Source organism: Trichoderma citrinoviride, assembly GCF_003025115.1.
Source record: "Trichoderma citrinoviride strain TUCIM 6016 unplaced genomic scaffold BBK36scaffold_3, whole genome shotgun sequence".
In the NCBI taxonomy this organism is placed as follows: domain Eukaryota; kingdom Fungi; phylum Ascomycota; class Sordariomycetes; order Hypocreales; family Hypocreaceae; genus Trichoderma; species Trichoderma citrinoviride.
The window spans coordinates 642209-662077 of NW_020194711.1; the positions used below are offsets into that span (position 1 = coordinate 642209).

The window sequence follows — 19869 nt, forward strand, 5'->3', positions numbered from 1 at the left end:
AATCAATTCCGAGGTTTGGCGATCAAGATCTGGCTTAGTCATAATCACGTGACTTATTCTCAGCGATCTACATACGTACATATCCTCGGTCAAGAGCAGCTTCGCAGCCCCAACCCTTGCATCCTCTCTCTGGCCAGATCTGTCTGCGTGCTCATTTATCTTTACATACGAGTACAGCTTTACAGGTGTTCCCGAGATGCATGGTGAATCTTTTACAAACCATCGATTGCTTGGTATCAATTACGTTCAGATGCTCGTGAGGACCTCATGCCGAACTAATTACAGATTAGAGCGTTCCCAAATACATTCCATCATTAACCTCACAATCTCGCCATCTCGCAACCGGATATAGAATGAATGTCGCATGGTGAAATCCGTCTCAGGAAGGCGACGGCCAGGTCAAAGCGCCTGATATGCCCGAGCACGCAGCTCCCGCTTCTCACGCGCCTCTCTCCAGCACCTGCACCCACATGTCCTTGATGTGAAACAACCCAAGGGCGTTCTCAGCCTCCCAAGGCTTGTCCGGGTGCATGATGGCAATATCAAAGTAACGCAGTAGCTATAGGTTGGTTAGCACGAAGCACGGCACGGACATGGATGAGGAGAGATGAAGAAGCCGCGGCTTGCTGATCTCCTCCACATGAGCAGACGTACCTCGAATACGACCTTTCCAATCTCAACCTGAGCAACAGGCTTGCCCAGACACTGATACTTGCCGTGCCCGAAGATCAACTCGTTGGTGCGAAGCATGACGGCGAGCTTGTCCTGGTCCTCCTCAAACCAGCGCTCTGGACGGAAGGCCTTGGCGTCGTCGCCGTAAATCTCGTGGCTGCGATGCATTGCATACGCGGAATATCCGATGTTGGCGCCGCCAGGCAGAAAGACGTCCTGGCCCTTGACTCTGACGGTGTCGCCCTGGGGCGGAATGTCTCGCGAGAAGATGTTGGCGACGGGCGGCATGACTCTCATGGCCTCGCGAATGGTGGCCTGGAGATAGGGGAGCTGCTTTGTCTGGCTGTGGGTAATGATGCCCTCGCGGGGGGCTCTTCCATCCCGGACTGCTTCGTCGATTTCCTTCTGGAGCTTTGCGTACACGCGCGGGTTTGTGATGATGTGGAGGAAGATGATTCGGATGGCAGATGAGGTGGTGTCGGAGCCGGCGACGATCTGTTCGAGGGCCTCCGTCTTCAAGTCGGCGCCATGGATGCCGTGGCGGATGAAGGATGCGAGCATATCAGACCGCTTGTCCGTCGAGCTCGCCTCGCGCTCGTCGACATAGCGGAAGCAGGTTGCCATCATCTTTCCGAAGCCGTTCTTGTCCTTTGGTGACGGAGCAATGAAGCGGCCGAGGAAGCGCGCCTGCGCGATCCAGCTGAGGCCTATGGCGAGCGAAAAGTTGGCAATGCGCAGGCCTTCTTCGGCAGACTGGAGGTAGCTCTCCACGTCGGTGTCACTCTTCAGCATGCCAAACGTCTTGCCCAGGCCAACGCCGCTGATGACGTCAAGGGCGAAGAACTGAACCTTCTTGGCCATGTCCACGGGCACGATCTTGGCTTCTGTGGAAACATACTTGGATCTGATCAAGTCGATAAACTCCTGGAGACACTGGTCGACGGAAATTTCCAGGTCGAGATTCTCCCGTCCAGAATACTAGGAAACAGAAATCACGGTTAGCTTGCGAAGTGTTGGCAATGAAGGAGCTGGCATCACAACATACCCCCGGAGCCATCTGCTTCCTCCTCTGCTCATGCTTCTTGTTGTCCGTCTGCGAAAAGACATTGTCCCGCTGGTACTCGATGCGGCAGGCAGTGTAGTACCAATCAGAGCGCTTATACCCAGGCTTGTTGTTCACATGAATCCACACATCCGGGTCAGATGTAATCAGAAGGTTCGGTGCAACTCTTGCTATCGGGCCTGTATGTTACTCAACACAGAGGAACGAGATTAGTAAACGACGAGTTTCTTCTGAGACAAGACGCTTTCTGAGAGAGGGGGGTCGTCGCACCGTATTGTTCACAAACCTCCGCATAATACTCGTGCGCCTTTTGCCGAAAGAGGGCCCTTCTATGCGGAAAATTGGTGAAGTTGGTCAAGAAGGGACCTTTGAAGCTCCTCAGCCTCGCAAACTGGAGGATCCTTCCCACGACGAAGAGGCTGATGAGACCGCCGGCGAGGAGGACGACGGAGCCCGGGATTCCAGCAACGCTTTCCATCTCGGGTTCGAAAACGCAGAAGCTTCCTTTGTGATGGTGATCTCCCGGAATCTCTTGGCTTTCAGTTTGTGGACTTTTGTGTATTATTGCGCCGCTGAAGCGTGGAGCAAGTGGCACGCAAACGACAAACCCCGCCTGACAACTCGCACACCGGTGCGACTCTGACGTCTGAAGTGGCCCCTTCAGATACGTCTGCTGGTTCGGTTCTCGATGCAGGAGTTCCGAAGGATTGCTGGCGGATCCGAGTTGGCCTTTGAGAGTAGTTGACTCGAAGTCGGAAAAGACGGATCTGTATCTGCTTGTCTGGCTGATAACCAGACTAAGGTAGTCAGAACTCTAGATACTCCAAGCTGGCAACGAAGCAGCCAAAGAAGCCGAAAAGCCAAAAGTCAAGAGGAGAAGGAAAAAGGAGAGGAGAACAGTGAAAGAGACTCAAAACGATCTACAGCTGGACATGCTCGTATGTAATATAGGCTTGATTAGTCTCGATACCCTTACCTTAACCTTGGCAGGACTTGACTTACTATCCGACTATCCAAGAACATGGGCCACCATTCGACCCCCCTCTTATGCTCCTCTCCTCTTTCTTAGCTCTTCACATTCACGTCCTTAACTGTCTTCGTAATAGCACACAACCAACGGCAACGCGGGATCTGATACCGGTTTTCCCGCCTTTGGCTTGGGCCCCCTCGGTGCTAGTATTCCAAAGGGATCTCCTTGCAGTTGCAGCCCGCGGAAGAATGGAAACCAAGATGCATCACCCTCCCATCCATCCATCTTGGGTTCCACCAGCCCACTCCCCGCCTCTGTGTGTCCGTTGAGGACCACCCCTGGTTGCTGGGCGTCCTCTGGCAGCTGGCAGCTGGACACCACTGATGGGTTCACATGGAAATGGAATGATGGAACCGGTAAACAGGACCCCCCCCCCCCCCCCCAGGCCTTGCAGTAGTGTGCCGGGCTACTGGATTTAGTGGCCACGGCTCGCTATTAGTACTAGCTGGAGAAAGGGCCCGGCCAACTTGGAGCGGCGGCGCGGCCCCAAGATACATACCCTTGAGGGGAGAGAGAGGGGCGGCGGCGGATATATGCCGCTAGGTAGGTAAGCTAGGGGGGGATGGGGCCGCCGTTACTTGATGATGTTGTGTCTTGGACAAAAGCTGGAGAAGAGACAAGCTCGGGGCTTTGATTCCTGTTTCTGCATTGTTGAAGCAGATAGTATGTGAACAGCCAGTACAGTAGGTGCTCTAGGCAGCTTAGTACATAGTCTCAGCTATTCATTGCTAGGAAGCTTAAAAGGTTAAACCCGGAACCTATATTTCCAGACGAGACGGGCTGGGCAAATGAGATAGCTGGAGTTGCAAATCCAAATCCATTACCATACCTTACTAGCTTTATCCGAGGTAACATGGGGCAACATGGGAAACCATCGTCTAGAGAATGTGATGTATAACATAACGAGTTGGAGTCTATGACATACCGATTCGTATAAAATCACTCAATGGAAATGGGAAAAGCTCTTCATTCGAGAGGCCGACTTGAATCGCCCCCGTCCCCCAGACAGAAGCTGTGCTGAGCTGTCACTTTCTCATCAAAACCCGGTTTCCAATATTCTGGGAATCTGGGCCTGCGTAACGGCACATGGTCGTACCATGGCGCTTTCGGTGAGGTGTTGCTACTGGCCGGGGAAGGGGGCGAAAGCGGGATCAAATGCATTGCCGGGTCGGCATGTCTCACTGCATTGGGACAAAGACGAGCCAAGACGAGATTGCTATGGAGTAGAATGCTGCGGTTAGGCAGGGCAGGGACGGGAGGCGGGCGACACGACTCGTTGTTCGGGGCTCGGAAGCAGTGCTACTTTGCACGAGAAGTAAGGGAGTTAGTACTGGTTGGTTGTGTCTGTGAAGTCTTTCCGAAGTCAGAAGTGAGTCCTTGGCTGGCTGAGACAGAGCTCCAAGCGATGCACTCAAACCCGGTTTATGTTCACACGCGCATTCATAGTGCCGTATGGCGCATATTAGACTATGTGATCAGTAACAATACATGACAAAAGTGCAGTCCATCCAGCATCACATGAACAGCAAAAGGTATGCTCCTCTCATGGGTATTTAGCTAGGCTGCGCAACTCGGGTTTCGTATATGTACCTAGAATAGGTAAAAGGTAGTAGGTGTATAAAGGTAAGAAGGGTAGAATGGCTGACAATCTTCAATAGAACGCTGAGATAAAAAAGACACAAGACGCCAACCAAACAGAATTCAATGTTCCCAGACGTCCGGCTTCCGTGCAAATACATTGGTACTGTATTTCACACACACCCATTAGTGCCTGCCAACAACGACAAGGTCATGGGGGGAGGAACGGCGGCTGGAATGCGGAAAACAACTTACAGGATGTAGTATGGTCTGATCTTGGGGTTGTTGATGGCCTTGCGCATCTCTGCGACGAACAGCTGCACCTCAATGTACTCCCACCCCATGATCTCCTTGAGCATAAAGAGCGCGAACCCCTCGAGGCTCTCGTCGAGAAAGGCGAGGTTGTACGCGCCAATCTGCTTCATCGTGGGATCGCTGCTCCATCGGCCGCTCGGCACTTTGTAGTTCTTCTCAATCACGTCGACGAAGCCCGCCTCCTGCATCAGCTTGCGCATCCTGCCGCCCGTGCCGATGAGCAGCGTTCGCCCCATGCGCACGCCGGCCTCGGTGAAAACCTCTGCCCAGCGCTTGAAGATGTGCTTGGGATCGTCGCGGACTTCGGGCACGTCGCTCATCAGCGTGATGTTGAACTCAAAGTCCTCGATCCAGCCACCCGGCATCAGCGCCTTGTAGGCTTGCTTGTACAGCTCGCCCCAGTCGGCGATGCTGCCGTAGAGCGCCCGGATGTGGATGAAGTCGAACGACTCCGGCGGATACGTCCATTCGAGCTGCGCGTCCTCGAGGTGGAAGATGCAGTTCGGCGGCACCCACGTCGGCTGGATGGGGCTGATGTCGGTTCCTATGATCTCGGCAGACGGATAGGCGTCGGACATGTCAATGGCCCAGATGCCGGTTCCGGTGCCGACGTCGAGCACCTTCTTCGGGGGCTCCTTGATGGGGGCCTCGAACAGCTTGTCGCCGAGCAGCATGGTGACAAAGTGGTGCGAGATGTCGAGCCCATTGTTCTGGCGGTCGTCGTTTGGACCCCAGTACTCGGTCGTCTTGGAGTTCTGGAACGTCCGGCCGTGGATGTTGCGGTAGTCGAATATGCTCTCCGACAGAGAAGCCGTTGAAGAGGCGCTGGACAAGGTCAGGACACCATTGAGATGCGTGCTTCCGCAATCAGTTCGACCTACGCATCATCCCAATCATCTACGCCAGAGTCTTCTTCATCATTCTCTTCCTATTTTCGAGCCATGTTAGCCTACATAGGAGAGCAAGAACACGAAAGGGGAGATGGCAGCTCCTGCGGTCGTTGCGACGCTAGGCCGCCAGGCTAGCCATCATGGAGGCGGCATACAAAGGGAATCTCTGCGGCCGGAGCCGGTTCGACCTGTGCCGGAGGTTCAGCAGGCTCAGGGGATCTCGGCTCTGATGGCTGTCTAGCTGTCGAAGGACCGGCTTGCGGGCTTCTGGACGACGGATTGGCTGACGAGGGACCGGCTTGCGGGCTTCTGGGCGACTTGGGGCTGGCCATTGCGACTCCCGAGACTTGGCTGGTTAGAGAGACAATGAACGGGATCCGATGGGAAACACCATCAGAGATGCCTCGCTCTTATCAGAAGGAGCCCGCGCAAGCACACATCCACGTCTTGTGGAGGGAAAAAAAGAAAATTTGCCGTGCCCCCCTCACGCATATGCTGCAGAGATTGTCCACCCGCGTGCGTTCAAGGTTGTTGGTTCTGTGATGCGACCTGCACAGACGGCTGTCACTGAGATGTGGGCATCACTTTGGGCTCTAGCACAGCTCCTAGCGTAGGGAGCTTCCGTCGAATCCTGGTCCTCCCAAGTTGTTTGTCCAGAGCTAAGATTAAACCGCGGCGAACCATGGACGCAAGTCGCCTAGCCGGCCCGGTCCAGAGTCTCCATTCGAGGTGTCATGGCCTGGGCTGAGATCCCCGGCCCCGATTCTCCTTCTCTATTCAGGAGCAGACGCGAACAATTGCCCTTCCATGTGGCGTCCGCGTAACGATACCGGCCGAATCGCCTGTCGCTGGTCGTGCATCTGCGGTCGAGTCGCACCGCGGATTGCGTGGAGTTTGCATCACCAAACATAGCATACAGATGACTGGTCAGAACGCATGCACGGCACATGCGTGTTTGTGTATGCGCAGCCTGCATCACATAGGCAAAATACAGTGCGGACTGGGCGCGGTAATGACTTGAAGGCAAGGTTCGTGGCGGAATAGCCGAGCTGATGGTTCAGGTTGCTGCGAGTTTGTTTGCTCTCTGCGCCTCTCTGCCTTGGGTATTGATGGATCCAATAGGGCCCGAGGGCGGAGGGTTTTTGGTGGGGGGAGAGAAGAGAGAACAGCCAGATGGGGCACGTGACGCGGGAGCTGTACCTTGCGCACAGTGCGGGTCATGCTTGACTTTGCACATGCGAGTTGAGGAAAGATTCCGCCTCCTACGAACCAGACTTCGTGGGCCCCTCAAATCCATTGTATGGCGAGTTTACGCTGCATGAAGCAGGGGTTCAGGGTTGGACAGATCAGGCACACGAGAATTGCTATACTAGCGGTAGTGGCCATCCAAAAGATGTCTCAGCCATCGGTACGATACAGGGGCAATATCAGCTGCGAGAGAGCACAAGGCCTTCATCAAGGCACGGAGTATGGTGTCCGGGAAGCCCCCCAAGGTCTCGGACGTTTCCCCGTCCGCTCTCTGACCAATAAGGGGTGAGTTGCCACTGAGCTGCTGCAGTGTGGTTCACCGGCATGAGTTGTTGTTACAACTTGCAACGGTTATATGGACCTCGGCGGGCTCCAAATCGACCCTCATCGTGAAAGACTCTAGGCAAGCCAACAAGTCTCTCACATTGGTCCTTATTGGACAACGCAAAGACCTGCAAACTCCTTCAAAGTGATCCTTTGGATCACAGGCATCAGCCGTGAACCAGCCAGTGTCCAGTTGAGCAGTTGTGGCCGCTGTCAGTCGAGTTAGCCGCCAGCTTCAACAATCCCAGCCCACATGTCAACTCAATTTTTCATCTCCCTGCATCCTCCACGTTACTACTCCTCCTCCATTCTCCACCCACACAGCAGTATGTATCCTCACAGTATTCATGCAAGGATTCCCGTCACTCTTCGTATTGCGTGCTACTACTTACTCGGCGTACCGCTTGTACACGTATTGGATGGCAAACAAATGCAGTCGGATATAGAACACAGGCGCCACTATTTGATAGATCGAGAGGCACGGCGCATCAATTGCCGGTTTGAGGTGACGAGGCAGCAACGTGGCCGCGTGGAGAAGTTGTGATGCCCATGTAAATTGCAATGACAATCGATCGGTGGAGATGGTAAGGATCGCATTTGGGGGCGCATTGGGGCACAGCGGAGAGACACCGGCAGCCGTAGAAAGGGGGTAGTAGTAGTAGTAGTAGTAACACCATTTTCGAGAGCCTCATCCTGCCAATAGCAATTCAATCAGCATCTGAAGTGCCATAACGCAGCGCGAGTGGATTGACTGGAACGACTTGCAGTCGAATCAAGCCCTTTCTCTCCATCAGTATCTGGTATCTCGGTCGAAGTGACGACTCACCTGCCTTTTCGTGTGCTCAAAGTGATGCATGATGACCAGAACTGTGGTAGAAGAGTATCATAGTACTAGTATCAGCATTGATGCATTATTTCTAAGTCGACATGTCGAGTGGTATTCGTTCCTCGCTGGACCTGGGGCAGCAGTGTGTAAATGTTGCCCGCAGAGGGTCGTCGATCAACATCCTTGTTATTCAGACAACATGACATTGTTGTCTCGCGTTTTGAAGGAGCTGGTGGCTTGAGGGAAGCTTAACCGACATGACAGAAGATGTATTGTTCGCTCTGGAGAGGAGGAAGCTGCGCCTTTCGCCAAGTTCTCTCTCGAAAAGATGTCTCCTTGGCTGAGGTGAAGGAGCGCATACCCTGTATGCAGGAAGAGCTGAAAGCTTGTTTGCTTTTAGGTATTCTTAGCACGCAGCTGTATTGACATTGACCCGCCTCCTCAATGTTTAGGGAGGGCTGTGAACAATGGGGACAAAGACAAACAAGTCTCAGCTGAGAGCGAAGCGAATGCCACAGCGGATGAAGCTGAGGCTGAATTACACGTGTCTCAGGTCAGGCCACCGGGGCATGCTGTAAGTTTGCTGCAGTTGGAAATTTGTCTGATTAGAATACAGTACCTTGATTAGAATAGAAGGAAGTTCAAGTGCGGCACGCGGAAGAGCTGAATCCATTCCAGCACGTGCTCAGGCAAAGATAGTACTAATCTAGATCGTGGTGAAGCCATCGGTGCTGGCCGGGCCTGAGCTGAGGAGAGCAGCGACGTTGCGGTGGCGAGTCTCGGCTGATGCCGCAGTCACCGCAGGGCCCGCATGGAATTTCCATCCACGCAAATGATTGTCGTCATTTCTCATTGATTGCTTAAGATGGCCTGATGGTGAATAGAGAACGCATCCAAACCCTGAAGTGCAACGATGATGGCATCAATCGAAGTGTTCCTTGGCTGTTAAGCCGTATCTACCTGGTACCTACCTGAGTCTCGCACTTTGAGTTGAGATCACATCTCACTGAGATGCTCTCTTCCCTAATAGAGACAGCACTACCACCTCATATCATATGACAAGATCTCGTTGATCTGAAGAATAGTAATTGCCTTCCTGTGATTTGACGCTGCACCTGTTTCTCCAGGCATCTCCAGACAACAATCGTAGCAATGCATGGGAGAATCCGGTTGCCCGGGATCACATTGGCCAACAGTGGTATGATAATTTGCGGCTCATCTCGCCTTGGTGTATCGGATCTCAGCGCACCTGCTCACAACAGGAATTTCAAACAGCCTCATGGTTCAATAAACTTTCCTCATTCGGAACACAAGAGCGTCAGAAGTCAAACGATTCTGACTTAGGCATTCTTTCGGACCCGGAACCAGATTCTATTACCCTTCTGAGTACATACAGCAAAGCACCCCCCAAAAAGCGCCGGCCGATGCCCCCCCTCCGGGATGCTCCGGAGTGGCACCACCGACCAGGATCCCCGTGATAAGCCCCCCCAACTCAACTGCGCACCTCGACACCAGCGTAAGCCCCAAAACCGTTAGGCCAGTGGTAGGGCTAGCCAATTAGCGAGCGGCAGTTTGGCAGTCATGGCCGTAGAATGTCCTGACAGTGGTATGATATTCGCTGCTCTGTGAGGACGGCATCTGCCCATAATCGCAGGCTGAGGCGAGGAAGTCTCGTGAGGATGGGCAGAAAGCGCCAGAGTTTGACATCATGAAGGAGTGAGAAAAGAAAAAATTCGGAAATTTCGATAATGAATTGATTTTGTATAGCAAGGCGGCGAGATGCGATGCGTTTGTCTGAATACATAATGCCTGGGTGGGAAGCTTTGCAAAGTTCGTTCTTTTCTGGATCATCATCACAGCATCAACAAGCAACGATACGAACAATTCCTTCGGGATCACCTCTCAACTCAACCACCCTTTACCACCATCTCAACTCTCTAAGATTCATTCAGTGTATTATCACTAAGATTTGCATCCGGCTTTGAAACACACGACACCAACCAAAGAACTTTCAATACTCCTTTTTTCATTCAAACAACTTCTCTCAACATGGCTGCTGCAACCGTCACCCGCACTGCTGCCGCCGCTGTTCGCAGACCCGGCTTCTTCATGCAAGTCCGGAGAATGGGACGCTCATTCGAGCACCAACCCTTTGAGCGACTCGCTGCCACAGTGAAGCCTGCGCGACCCGATTATGCCAAGCAGGTCGTCTGGACGGCTGGCAAGTTTGTCACGTACGTACAAACCAAAGCAACTCAATGCATCCGAATATGGAACCCTTAGACTAACACTTCTCTGGCAGCTATGTTCCTCTTTTCGGCGCCATGCTTACCTGGCCTGCGCTCGCTAAATGGGCTCTGGACGGACACATCGGACAATTCTAAAAGATGGATCAAATCCGGTCGAGGCGATGGTGTTTAGAAACGGGACAGCAAAAGACATAGAAGTGTCCATCTTTTCAATTTGTATATATATGCTATACTCTGGGCGTTTGGGCGGTCTTTGGGTACGAAGCATATTTCGGCGCAACGCAGTTTAATCCAATTTGATTCCTTTTGTTAAGCTCATTCGCATGCGACTTACACGCAACTTGTGGGGTTTCCCCAGTGACCATCTCAACACGGCCCCAGAAACGAAGAATTGGCCGTCGTATCAAGTCGGCCATCGGCTGCAGATGCATCAATACTCTGACAAAGGATGAGGTACTGTGTATCAATCAGACTCAATTGGTGTATCAAGACGTAGCTAAATATATGCAACATAATAGCTAGGCGAAAAGCGCAGACCGGAAGAATGGCAGCTATTTACAATGCAAGAGGCGAACGATAAAGTCTTTCGAATGAAACCGTTTTATTCACTTGATACAACCCTACGGCTCATTTAGGGATTCGAGGGCCTCGTCTCCGTCCAGTCAACAATCAGCTTCCGCTCCGCAAACTGCCAAAGCCCGTCCTCCTGCTTCTTCAAAATGTCGTGGTACCGCAGACTCGCCTGCCACATCTGCCGCTGGCCGTCCTTCTCCGACAGGTAATGCGCCAGGCAGTACGTCTCCCCCGTGGCCGTCTTGCCGTCCGCCTCGATGTCGATGGTGCTCTGGCCGAGGACGTGCGACGTGTGCTTGCACCCCTTTGTGTACTCGAAGATGGGGACGAGGTCCTCTCTCTTGGTGACGGCCTGCGTGGGCTCGGTGCCCTGGCCCTGCATGTAGATGTGGAAGACGGGCTCTGCGATGAAGAGCGACGCTTGCTCCTCCGGGAGGCAGCGGTCGGCGCATTGGGAGTAGCGCTCGATGACTCGGCGGATGTTGAGCCTGTCGCGGGCCTCCTCGGGGGTGAGGGGGGCTGTTGTGAGGGGAGCTGGTGCCGCCATTGTGGTTGGAGTATGGGTTGTTATAGCTTCAGTGAGAGGGTATCTGAGGGGCGGCAGTATATCAACGAGTTCCGCTTGGAGTAGAGATGCAAAAGGATAGATAGATGACTGCCCGCTACATGGAACGGGGTCAATGATTAATATACTATACATATACTCGATCATACCTAGATGAGGAGATATATGTGCACCCGAATGGCACCCTAGGGTAGTATCAGGAGCGTCGTAGTATTCCCAATCCTGCTCAACTGCAGGGCCCAGGAGCTATGATCTTACAGTTTGCGGCAAGTGCTCGTGCTTGATGTGACCCCAAGTTTGGTGGAGTGGTGATGGCTATCAACCATCAATATGTACCTCTAGGTATAGCCAGCTAGTATGGTGTATGGCAGACGGAAATGTCTGTTTGACTGTTTCGATAATGAAAAGACGCTTATGGCGAATTAAATTCATACGCATGTTTGTTCGCGTCAATTCCACCTCTAGGATTGTCGTCTGTTATCCCCAGCATGGCTTCATCTGGCTGCCCCGAGCTCGAGCCTTTGGTTCATGCCCCGCGATCATCGTATCGGCAGCGGGTTTGATTGTCTGAATCAAAGCAGACGCTTTGACGCTAGACCGGCTCTACAGCAGGGTGGTCATCAAGATAAACCACACGTGTTAGTGCAAGAAATTGCTGATTCGACAGCTTCATGTCCCAGCGGTGGAGGATGTGTTGAAAGAGGTAGGTCCGTCAGCAATGCATGAGTCCGCTGCTCCTAAAATGCTACAGTACATACGTTGAGAGTGTCCACAACTCGGGGATGAACAGGACCGCTTCAAAATACCCAAAACCCGCAGAGATCGCCATGAAAGATGTCCTGTTTTGCCCACTCTGCCCCCCCCAAATGTTGAATTCGCTTTTGTCGCCCTTTGTCTCTCCGATAAAATGCCTCCTTCGAGATCCTCCCAGTTTTGCTTTACCCTCTCACTCGTCGTCCTTGGCCTTGCTCACGGACACATGAGCGCTTTTCCTCGACTTTTCGGGGTCTGACTGATGCGGGCCCTTTTTGCATCCTTCAGAGGTGCCGATGGTGCCGCAGCAGGTCCAGTTGAAGCCCTCGGGGACGTCTTCCTCGTTGTCTGAAGAGTCGATTGGGCCGTCATCGGAGATCTCCTCCCATACCTCCGCCTTGTAGTTGACCTCTAACAGACCTGTACCACGACTGCTGTTACCAATGCCCGAACTGCGCCAAAGGTAGAATAGAAGAGACAACTCACCATCATGATGGACACAACTGCTATCGCCATTGTCCTCCTCGTAATACGGCTGGTCGCACTGCACGCAGATGGCAATGGCAGATTCGGGCTTGCGCTTCTTGGACGAGGCTTCCTCGTCGAGCCGCCTTGCGTAGGAGGCGACTCTGGCGCAGATGGCGGGATTCGTGCAGAGGGAGAGGAGGATCGCCTTTGCCTGGTCGTTGGGGATGTTCCTCACCACCTCATAGCTGTTGGACGGGGGATTGCTCGCCATGGCGACTGATTACTTTGCTCTTGTGTAAAGATGAAGGATTTTTTTTTGCTACGGGTTTCCGGTGAAGGTCTGAACGTCTGTCTGTTCGGAGTTGGTTGACCTTCCCCGGCAGGGCTGTGCCTGATGCGATGCAAGGCCGAGGCAGCGCTACCCAAGGTAAGGCAAGGTAAGGTATGAACAAGATAGTCATAGGATGCTTGCCACGAATGGGTAAAGGCGATTACACGTTTCACAAAATGCTACGTTTACTGGGTGGTTAGGAGGGTTTTATGGAGTAAGCTGGCAAAGAGATGCCCGATATAGGTAGGATACGATTCATGGCAGCCTTTAGAGCATCGACTAAAAGGCGTCTTTCGCAACCTGTCATCAGTTCATATGCATCCGGAGAGCCGTTGCGAGATCACTGCGAGAGCTGAATCCATGCACCCGTTGAATCGCTTGCTATTTGCCTGGACAGACAAGAGGACATGACTTCAACAACAGGTCCACGCGACACGCAGCATCAGTTGTGAGAGAGATTGACCATGTTCATGCCTGTTGCCTGCGATTGTTCTTCGAATGATAACGGACTTGGATGTAATTGCTGGAGATGCCGTTGAAGGTTTCACAGAGTCAAGGCAGCCACTAAGCTCATCAACTCATGTTGACAAGGGCACAGTGCACATCACGTGACTTTGCATCAAGTCACCATCGACCTTCTCGTCTTCTCTCTACGCGTGTCTCTTGACCAACGTCTCGTGGCTTGATGGCCGCCTCCACTTCTTCAGATGCCAACAGATGTCATTGAATTGTCAGATGACGGGGATACGGCCTCCCTTTCGGAGGATGGGTTCGAGGGGCCCGCCCGAAACCCGCCTCGGAAGCGCAAGATAGAGCTCGAGTTCACGGAAAAGGTTGAGTGGACAGATGAATCAGACAGTGCGCCTCTGAGGCCGAAAAGGCGAAAGACGAGGCGCAAGTCTGCCAAGCAGAAGAAATCAGACAAGCGGGATGCCAATGGAGACCCTCTGGAGGACGACTTGGACAATGTGGACCTGCCCGACTATCTCGTTGAGCGGAGACGAACCTTTGATGCCCGGCGGAAGCTCTACCACGAGTCAGCCCTGATGCTTCCGCCTGATTACACGGATATCGAATTCGACGAGTCAGGAAGGCTCAGAGAGCTCAAAGAGCGGCCAGACTTTGGTCCAGCAAGCGGCATCAAACCGTCTCGGCCCTACCGCGACATCGAGCTTCCCCAGTCAGGCGGCCTCATTCCCGCATCAATCGCTCAGTATCTGCGAGACTACCAAGTGGATGGTGTTCGGTTCCTGCACAAAAAGTTTGTGTATCAAGAGGGAGGCATCCTGGGGGACGACATGGGCCTTGGCAAGACGGTCCAAGTCGCTGCTTTTCTGACGGTGGCCTTTGGGAAGACGGGAGACGAACGAGACGCCAAACGCATGAGGCATATGCGGCTTCTTGGCGACAGATGGTATCCCAGGATACTCATCGTGTGCCCGGGATCTCTCATCGCAAACTGGAGGAACGAGCTGAGTAGATGGGGGTGGTGGCATGTCGACACGTTCCACGGAACAAACAAGGACGACGTGCTTGGCGCTGCCCGCGCTGGCATGCTGGAAATCATGATTACAACATACGAGACGTACAAGAACTCTCGCAGTTCCATCAACATGGTGCAGTGGGATGCCATCATCGCAGACGAGTGTCACCGCCTCAAGGACCGCTATTCGGAGACCACGAAAGCAATGCAAGAAGTGAACGCGCTCTGCAGGATCGGCTTAACGGGAACGGCCATTCAGAACAAATACGAAGAACTCTGGACGTTACTGGATTGGACCAACCCGGGCCATTTCGGCACCAAAGCGGAGTGGTCCCAGACCATCACAAAGCCCCTGACGGTTGGCCAGTCCCACGACGCGACGGTTGCGCAGCTTAGCCTTGCAAGGCAGACGGCAAAAAAACTGGTTCAGAATCTTCTTCCGCGATACTTTCTGCGGCGTATGAAGTCTTTGATCGCTCATCAATTACCGAAAAAATGGGATCGAGTCGTCTTTTGCCCCCTCTCCGACCTGCAGATGGAAGCATACGAGAACTTTCTCAGCAGCAAAGAAGTGACCATCTTGAGGACCGCTTCGGAAGACTGTGAGCACGGGGGCAAGAAGGGCTGGTGCTGCGAACAGTATCTCCCAAATGGCAAACGCTGGCAGAGCATCGTCTTCCCCAGCATGATGACTCTGCAAAAGCTGGCCAACCACCTGACTCTGCTGGTGCCGATGACGACGGATCTGGAAGAGAGGCACGAGCAAGAACTCGCGACACTCCAGACCTGCATGCCGGACACGTGGAAAGTGCTCTATGAGAAGCGCGATCGGATTAGTAACCTGGTCAACCCGGAGTTCTGCGGCAAATGGAAGATTCTCAAGAAGCTGCTCAAGTTCTGGCATGGGAGCGGGAACAAGGTATTGGTCTTCTCCCATAGCGTGCGGCTGCTTCGCATACTGCAGCACCTCTTCACCAACACGAGCTACACCGTGAGCTATCTCGACGGCTCTCTGAGCTATGAAGCGCGGCAGGATGTGGTGGACACGTTCAATTCTGACCCCACGCAGTTTGTGTTCCTCATATCAACCAAGGCCGGTGGCGTGGGGCTGAACATCACTTCGGCGAACAAGGTGGTCATCATGGACCCTCACTGGAATCCCGCGTATGACCTACAGGCGCAAGATCGGGCCTACCGAATCGGTCAGACCCGCGATGTCGAGGTCTTTCGGCTCATCTCGGTGGGGACGATTGAGGAAATCGTCTATGCTCGACAGATTTACAAGCAGCAGCAGGCCAACATTGGATATACCGCATCGTCTGAGCGGCGGTACTTTCGTGGTGTCCAGCAAGATACCGAGCGCAAGGGCGAAATCTTTGGGCTCTCCAACATCTTCACATACCACAGCCACATGGGCTTGCTTCGCGATATCGTGAACAAGACGAATATTGCCGAGGCCAAAGCCGGAGTGCACCTGGCCGATGTTGACATGGAAGAGGCAGCCAAAGAAGGAGAAGACCTGGGTGTTGTTGTGAAACAGGAAGAGAGCGCCGACTCGGAGGATGGTGGCCTGAGCCAGCTGGCCGACCTGCTCACGTCCAACGATCAGGCAAAGAAGCGCGAATCCTTCAAGTCGAGCCAGCCGAAAAGCGACGCCGTACAGGCCATTCTCACAGCTGCTGGCGTAGAGTACACGCACGATAATGCTGAAGTGATTGGATCTTCCAAGGTGGAGGAGCAGCTCTCACGGCGGGCAGAGATGAGGCTGTTTGGTGAGGGCGACCTTGCGGGTCAAACAACCTTGTTTGCTGACACGGATGATGAGACTGATGGCGAAGGGCTGCACAGCACGTACAAGCCCCCGCAAGATGTTTGCTTGCGGCAATTTTGTGAGATGGCGAGGGAATTTGGCTTTGCCAACGCTACGGATTTTGCCCTCATCGTGGAGAGCTGGACGACAGAAGAGAGAAGGAACTGCTTGAATTCGTTCTACAAAAGACGCGAGGCTAAGCTAGAACGAGAGGCATCTCTTGATGCAAACGAGGGTATCGCTAGTCCGGAACACACGCCAAAACTGGAGACGATGAAGGAGGATGAAGCAAGAAGCGGGGTAAAGCACGAAGGCTTGGACATGGGGCTTCGAAATATCAAAGGGGAAGAAGAGGGGGTCAAGGCAGAAGCGGGTGAGGGGTCAAGACGGGAGATCAAAATGGAAACCAAGGCCGAAGACGTCAAGGACGAGAAAGTGCTTGTCAAACCACAGGAAAGCACCGATGAAAAGAAGCCATTACTGGTGGACAGCATATCCAAGAGGGCGTCGATTTTCCTTGTGGACGATGACGACGACGACGAGCTCTGAGGCATTTATCCACACAAAAGGCGCCTTTGGGTGGTGCTCATTTCGTCAAAATCCCAATCTTGTGAGGCAAGACTTGGTATGAAGGCTGGTCCGCAGGCTGAGCGAGATCAATCTCTTGGAAGGGGCCCGCAGCCCTGAGGTTCTTCTCGGTATCGCGGCAAAGCTCACATCCGCCCAAAAAGTGTGGCCAAATGAGGTTCGTGAAGCCTGAAGAGCCGACGACGTTAGCTATGGACTTTGGTGTTGTGTATGTGCTCAGACTTACGCTGATATAGGCTGAGCAACAGGCCTCCTCGCCATACTTTGACGTGCTCATAGACGTACCAATGGCCGCCGGGCTTGAGCAGTTTGTACAAGAGCTTGATGTTCTTCTCGGGCTCGGGAATGCTGCAAAGGCACAGGATGCCAACGATGCAGTCAATGCTGCCTGGCTCGATCTTGCCATCCCACGCGGAGGGATCGTCGACGGATTCGATACCGACGGGCACAACCTGGTAGATGTCGTCGATACCAATGTCCTTGACACGCTGCTTGAGCGCTTTGGCAGAGATGGGATTGGGCTCCACGCCATAAATCTTGGTGATGTGGCCGCCCGCGGACCTCCTGTTACGAAGACCGTCTGCGTTATCTGTGTCTTCGGCGTTCTCGCGAAAGCGAGCAAAAACATCTGTCCACGTGCCACTTCCGGCGCCAACCTCGAGGACGGTTCCGTACACGGGGGTACTCACGACCTCGTCATGGATAACTCCGCCCTTGACGCGGCCCTGGAGAAGGGGAATCACTCGCTGCTCGGCATTGGTCTTGACGTTTGGCCCGACGGTAGCCCAGAAGGTGCCGAACAGGGCTTCACGGAATCCCGTGAAGGAGAAGAGCGTGCCATACTTCTTGTCGTGGATGAGACCACGAACAGTCGCAGGAATATGAGCAAAGGATACGGACATGAATGCCCACGGATCTATGAGATGTACCAGGACATCTTTGATCGTGGCCCAGTCAGGCATGATGAGAGAGGGGGGGAGGGCGACTACCCTCTGCGACCAAGGGGCTTCTATAAGTGTGATCAATCAGATGGTGATTTTGGCTTATAGCGACCACACGTTCATTGGAAAACCCAACAAAACAGCCCCTTTGCGAAGCGAAAAGCAAAAGGACAAGCAGAACAGGACGGAAATCCTCCAAGCTTATCAGGGGGGGAGCAGAAAGGGAAGGGAAGAGTGTGTGGCAGCTTCGTGTGAGTGTGGGTTTTTATAGCCGTCACGCACAGTGTGCCAACTTTTGCTGCCGAGCTGGAGCGAGCTGATGCTGCTCTCTAAGCATACGAGGTTAGCCCTGTTTTCCGTGTTATGCTGGCGCCCTTTTGGTGTCGACTCGCAAAACGAAGGCGTACAGTACGGATGTGGGGCCGATTCGGGTGGAGGCCCCGGATCTCGATTGCCGCTGGTCACGATTTGGGTGATTTGGGACGAGCGATGCCGTTGTTTGGGGGATTTCATACGGCTTGGATAATGGAGAGGAGAGGGTAGAGGAACGTTTTGAGCTGAGACTTGAATATCAGGCTTGCAGTTGGAAGGCGTGAGGTTGGAAATGAGTCAGCTGAATGCTGGAATGAGCGGCAGCCTTGGAAGAGGCACAGTATAGATCGATTCTTATCGGCATAACCCAAATAGGGATTACTCTTCCAAGGATGAGAAGATTTCTATGTTACCTTATTAGGGCTTTCAGAACCCTGGTCTTTCAAGAAGCTCCTGATTAGTGAGCAGAGAGCCGTTCACTTGCGCCGCCCTGTAGTGTCTGCCGCCGAGGCTGTTCATATCGAAAGCTTGAATGTGAGCATTACCGACGATGTGTGAGCTTGTGTTATGCATGTAAGGTATAGTAGGATGCTTGAGAGTGTAAAGGACATGCGAATATTGAGATGTAGAGATCCCCGGCATATTGCTGTGCGATAGCAATTAGGTGAAGACTTTACGGCCCCTTTTTATCAGGGGAGGTTACAAACGAAGCATTTGCGCAGAATAGGTTTACCATTGCGAAGTGATGAGTTCTTCCTCCTCCTGCCAGAACCCTGAAGAGGAATCCCTTGTAGAAACAACCCAGCTATGAACCCATATAACGCCAGAACCCAGCACCCAGATAGTCGTCCAAAAGCGCTCTCTATTCGAATGATGAAGACCCCCACTCCCACCGACAGTCCAGCAAACAAAAAAGGAATGAAAAGAAGAGCGGGGGAAAAAAAAGAAAAAGATTACAAAAGCTCGAAATCGTCCAGCTCATCCCTATACTTCATGATATTCCTCTTAATCTTGCTGCCCACCGCCCACGTGACAAAGTCCTCGTTATTCCGCGTGACCAAGAACGCCGGGTCGGTCACCTCCTCGGTGCCGACGCGGACGTGCCCCTGCTCGATGAGCTTGGTGGCGGCCTGGACGGTCTCGGCCATGCGCAGGCGGGTCATGACGACGGGCAGGCGGCGGCGGGCAAAGGCGCTGACTGTGACTGCGTTCTCGACAGCCGAGAGCTTGGAGGCGGAGGAGAGGACGCCCATGTCGTAGAGCTTCTGGAGGAGGAGGTCTTCGTGTTTGCGGCGGAAGGGAGATTCGGGGGGCAGGAGGGAGAGGCGGTGGGCGAGTTGGCGGATGGACTGGAGGGGGGGAGGATTGTCAGTTTCATTATCCAAGAGAAGAATCTGTGATGGGTAGGTTGAAAACGTACGCCGCAGAGACGGTTATATTTGTGGTAGTCCTCGGGCTTCTGGATCATGTACCGCCGGCGGACGAGCTTGTCGCGGTGGCCGTCGTCTTGCTTGTATGTGAAGAAGTCGGTCTTGCGCAGGAGCTTCTGCTCGTGATACTTGAGCTTGCGCACCATTTTGCCGGATGACGCTCTGTTGTCGCTGAACGAGGGCGGTTGTTTTCAGATGAAGGTATCAAGTAAATGAGGGGCAATTGAGTCGAGACGAGAACAACCGAATCTGGCGTCAAGATTGCCCGGGCGGGGGGGGGGGGGGGGGGTATCGCAGGTTTGATTTTGTTAAAAGATTGGATACAGAGACCAGAAAGATAGGAAGGAAAATTGAAAGGCGAAAAAAAGATGGGCGGAATCTCAAAGTGGGGAGGTGAGCCAACCGCGGAACCTCTTCCGT

The 19869-nt window shown here is 53.3% G+C and overlaps 8 protein-coding genes across 8 annotated transcripts; 2 read left to right on the forward strand and 6 right to left on the reverse strand.

Moving 5' to 3' along the window:
• Positions 1-439: 439 nt before the first annotated feature.
• BBK36DRAFT_153888 (cytochrome P450) lies at positions 440-2213 on the reverse strand (the record flags this gene model as incomplete). Its single annotated transcript, XM_024897622.1, has 4 exons — positions 440-559; positions 655-1650; positions 1718-1905; positions 2006-2213. 4 exons carry the CDS (start codon positions 2211-2213, stop codon positions 440-442), a joined length of 1512 nt encoding a protein of 503 aa, XP_024751931.1.
• Positions 2214-4594: 2381 nt separating this feature from the next.
• BBK36DRAFT_64186 (S-adenosyl-L-methionine-dependent methyltransferase) lies at positions 4595-5880 on the reverse strand (the record flags this gene model as incomplete). Its single annotated transcript, XM_024898416.1, has 2 exons — positions 4595-5483; positions 5837-5880. 2 exons carry the CDS (start codon positions 5878-5880, stop codon positions 4595-4597), a joined length of 933 nt encoding a protein of 310 aa, XP_024751932.1.
• Positions 5881-9995: 4115 nt separating this feature from the next.
• Positions 9996-10330, forward strand: BBK36DRAFT_1166516 (hypothetical protein; the record flags this gene model as incomplete). The annotated part of the gene is made up of 2 exons (XM_024894927.1): positions 9996-10180; positions 10249-10330. The coding sequence occupies 2 exons, from the start codon at positions 9996-9998 to the stop codon at positions 10328-10330; spliced, it is 267 nt and encodes an 88-aa protein (XP_024751933.1).
• Positions 10331-10826: 496 nt separating this feature from the next.
• On the reverse strand, positions 10827-11315 carry BBK36DRAFT_1113897 (hypothetical protein; the record flags this gene model as incomplete). Its single annotated transcript, XM_024889960.1, has 1 exon — positions 10827-11315. The coding sequence occupies one exon, from the start codon at positions 11313-11315 to the stop codon at positions 10827-10829; it is 489 nt and encodes a 162-aa protein (XP_024751934.1).
• A 964-nt stretch (positions 11316-12279) lies between these two features.
• BBK36DRAFT_1156869 (hypothetical protein) lies at positions 12280-12825 on the reverse strand (the record flags this gene model as incomplete). The annotated part of the gene is made up of 2 exons (XM_024893963.1): positions 12280-12506; positions 12573-12825. The coding sequence occupies 2 exons, from the start codon at positions 12823-12825 to the stop codon at positions 12280-12282; spliced, it is 480 nt and encodes a 159-aa protein (XP_024751935.1).
• A 767-nt stretch (positions 12826-13592) lies between these two features.
• On the forward strand, positions 13593-16727 carry BBK36DRAFT_1113269 (hypothetical protein; the record flags this gene model as incomplete). The annotated part of the gene is made up of 2 exons (XM_024889889.1): positions 13593-16478; positions 16590-16727. 2 exons carry the CDS (start codon positions 13593-13595, stop codon positions 16725-16727), a joined length of 3024 nt encoding a protein of 1007 aa, XP_024751936.1.
• Positions 16728-16951: 224 nt separating this feature from the next.
• On the reverse strand, positions 16952-17728 carry BBK36DRAFT_1113130 (hypothetical protein; the record flags this gene model as incomplete). Its single annotated transcript, XM_024889873.1, has 1 exon — positions 16952-17728. The coding sequence occupies one exon, from the start codon at positions 17726-17728 to the stop codon at positions 16952-16954; it is 777 nt and encodes a 258-aa protein (XP_024751937.1).
• A 1244-nt stretch (positions 17729-18972) lies between these two features.
• BBK36DRAFT_49426 (alpha-L RNA-binding motif-containing protein) lies at positions 18973-19595 on the reverse strand (the record flags this gene model as incomplete). The annotated part of the gene is made up of 2 exons (XM_024898153.1): positions 18973-19368; positions 19440-19595. The coding sequence occupies 2 exons, from the start codon at positions 19593-19595 to the stop codon at positions 18973-18975; spliced, it is 552 nt and encodes a 183-aa protein (XP_024751938.1).
• Between the last annotated feature and the right edge of the window lie 274 nt (positions 19596-19869).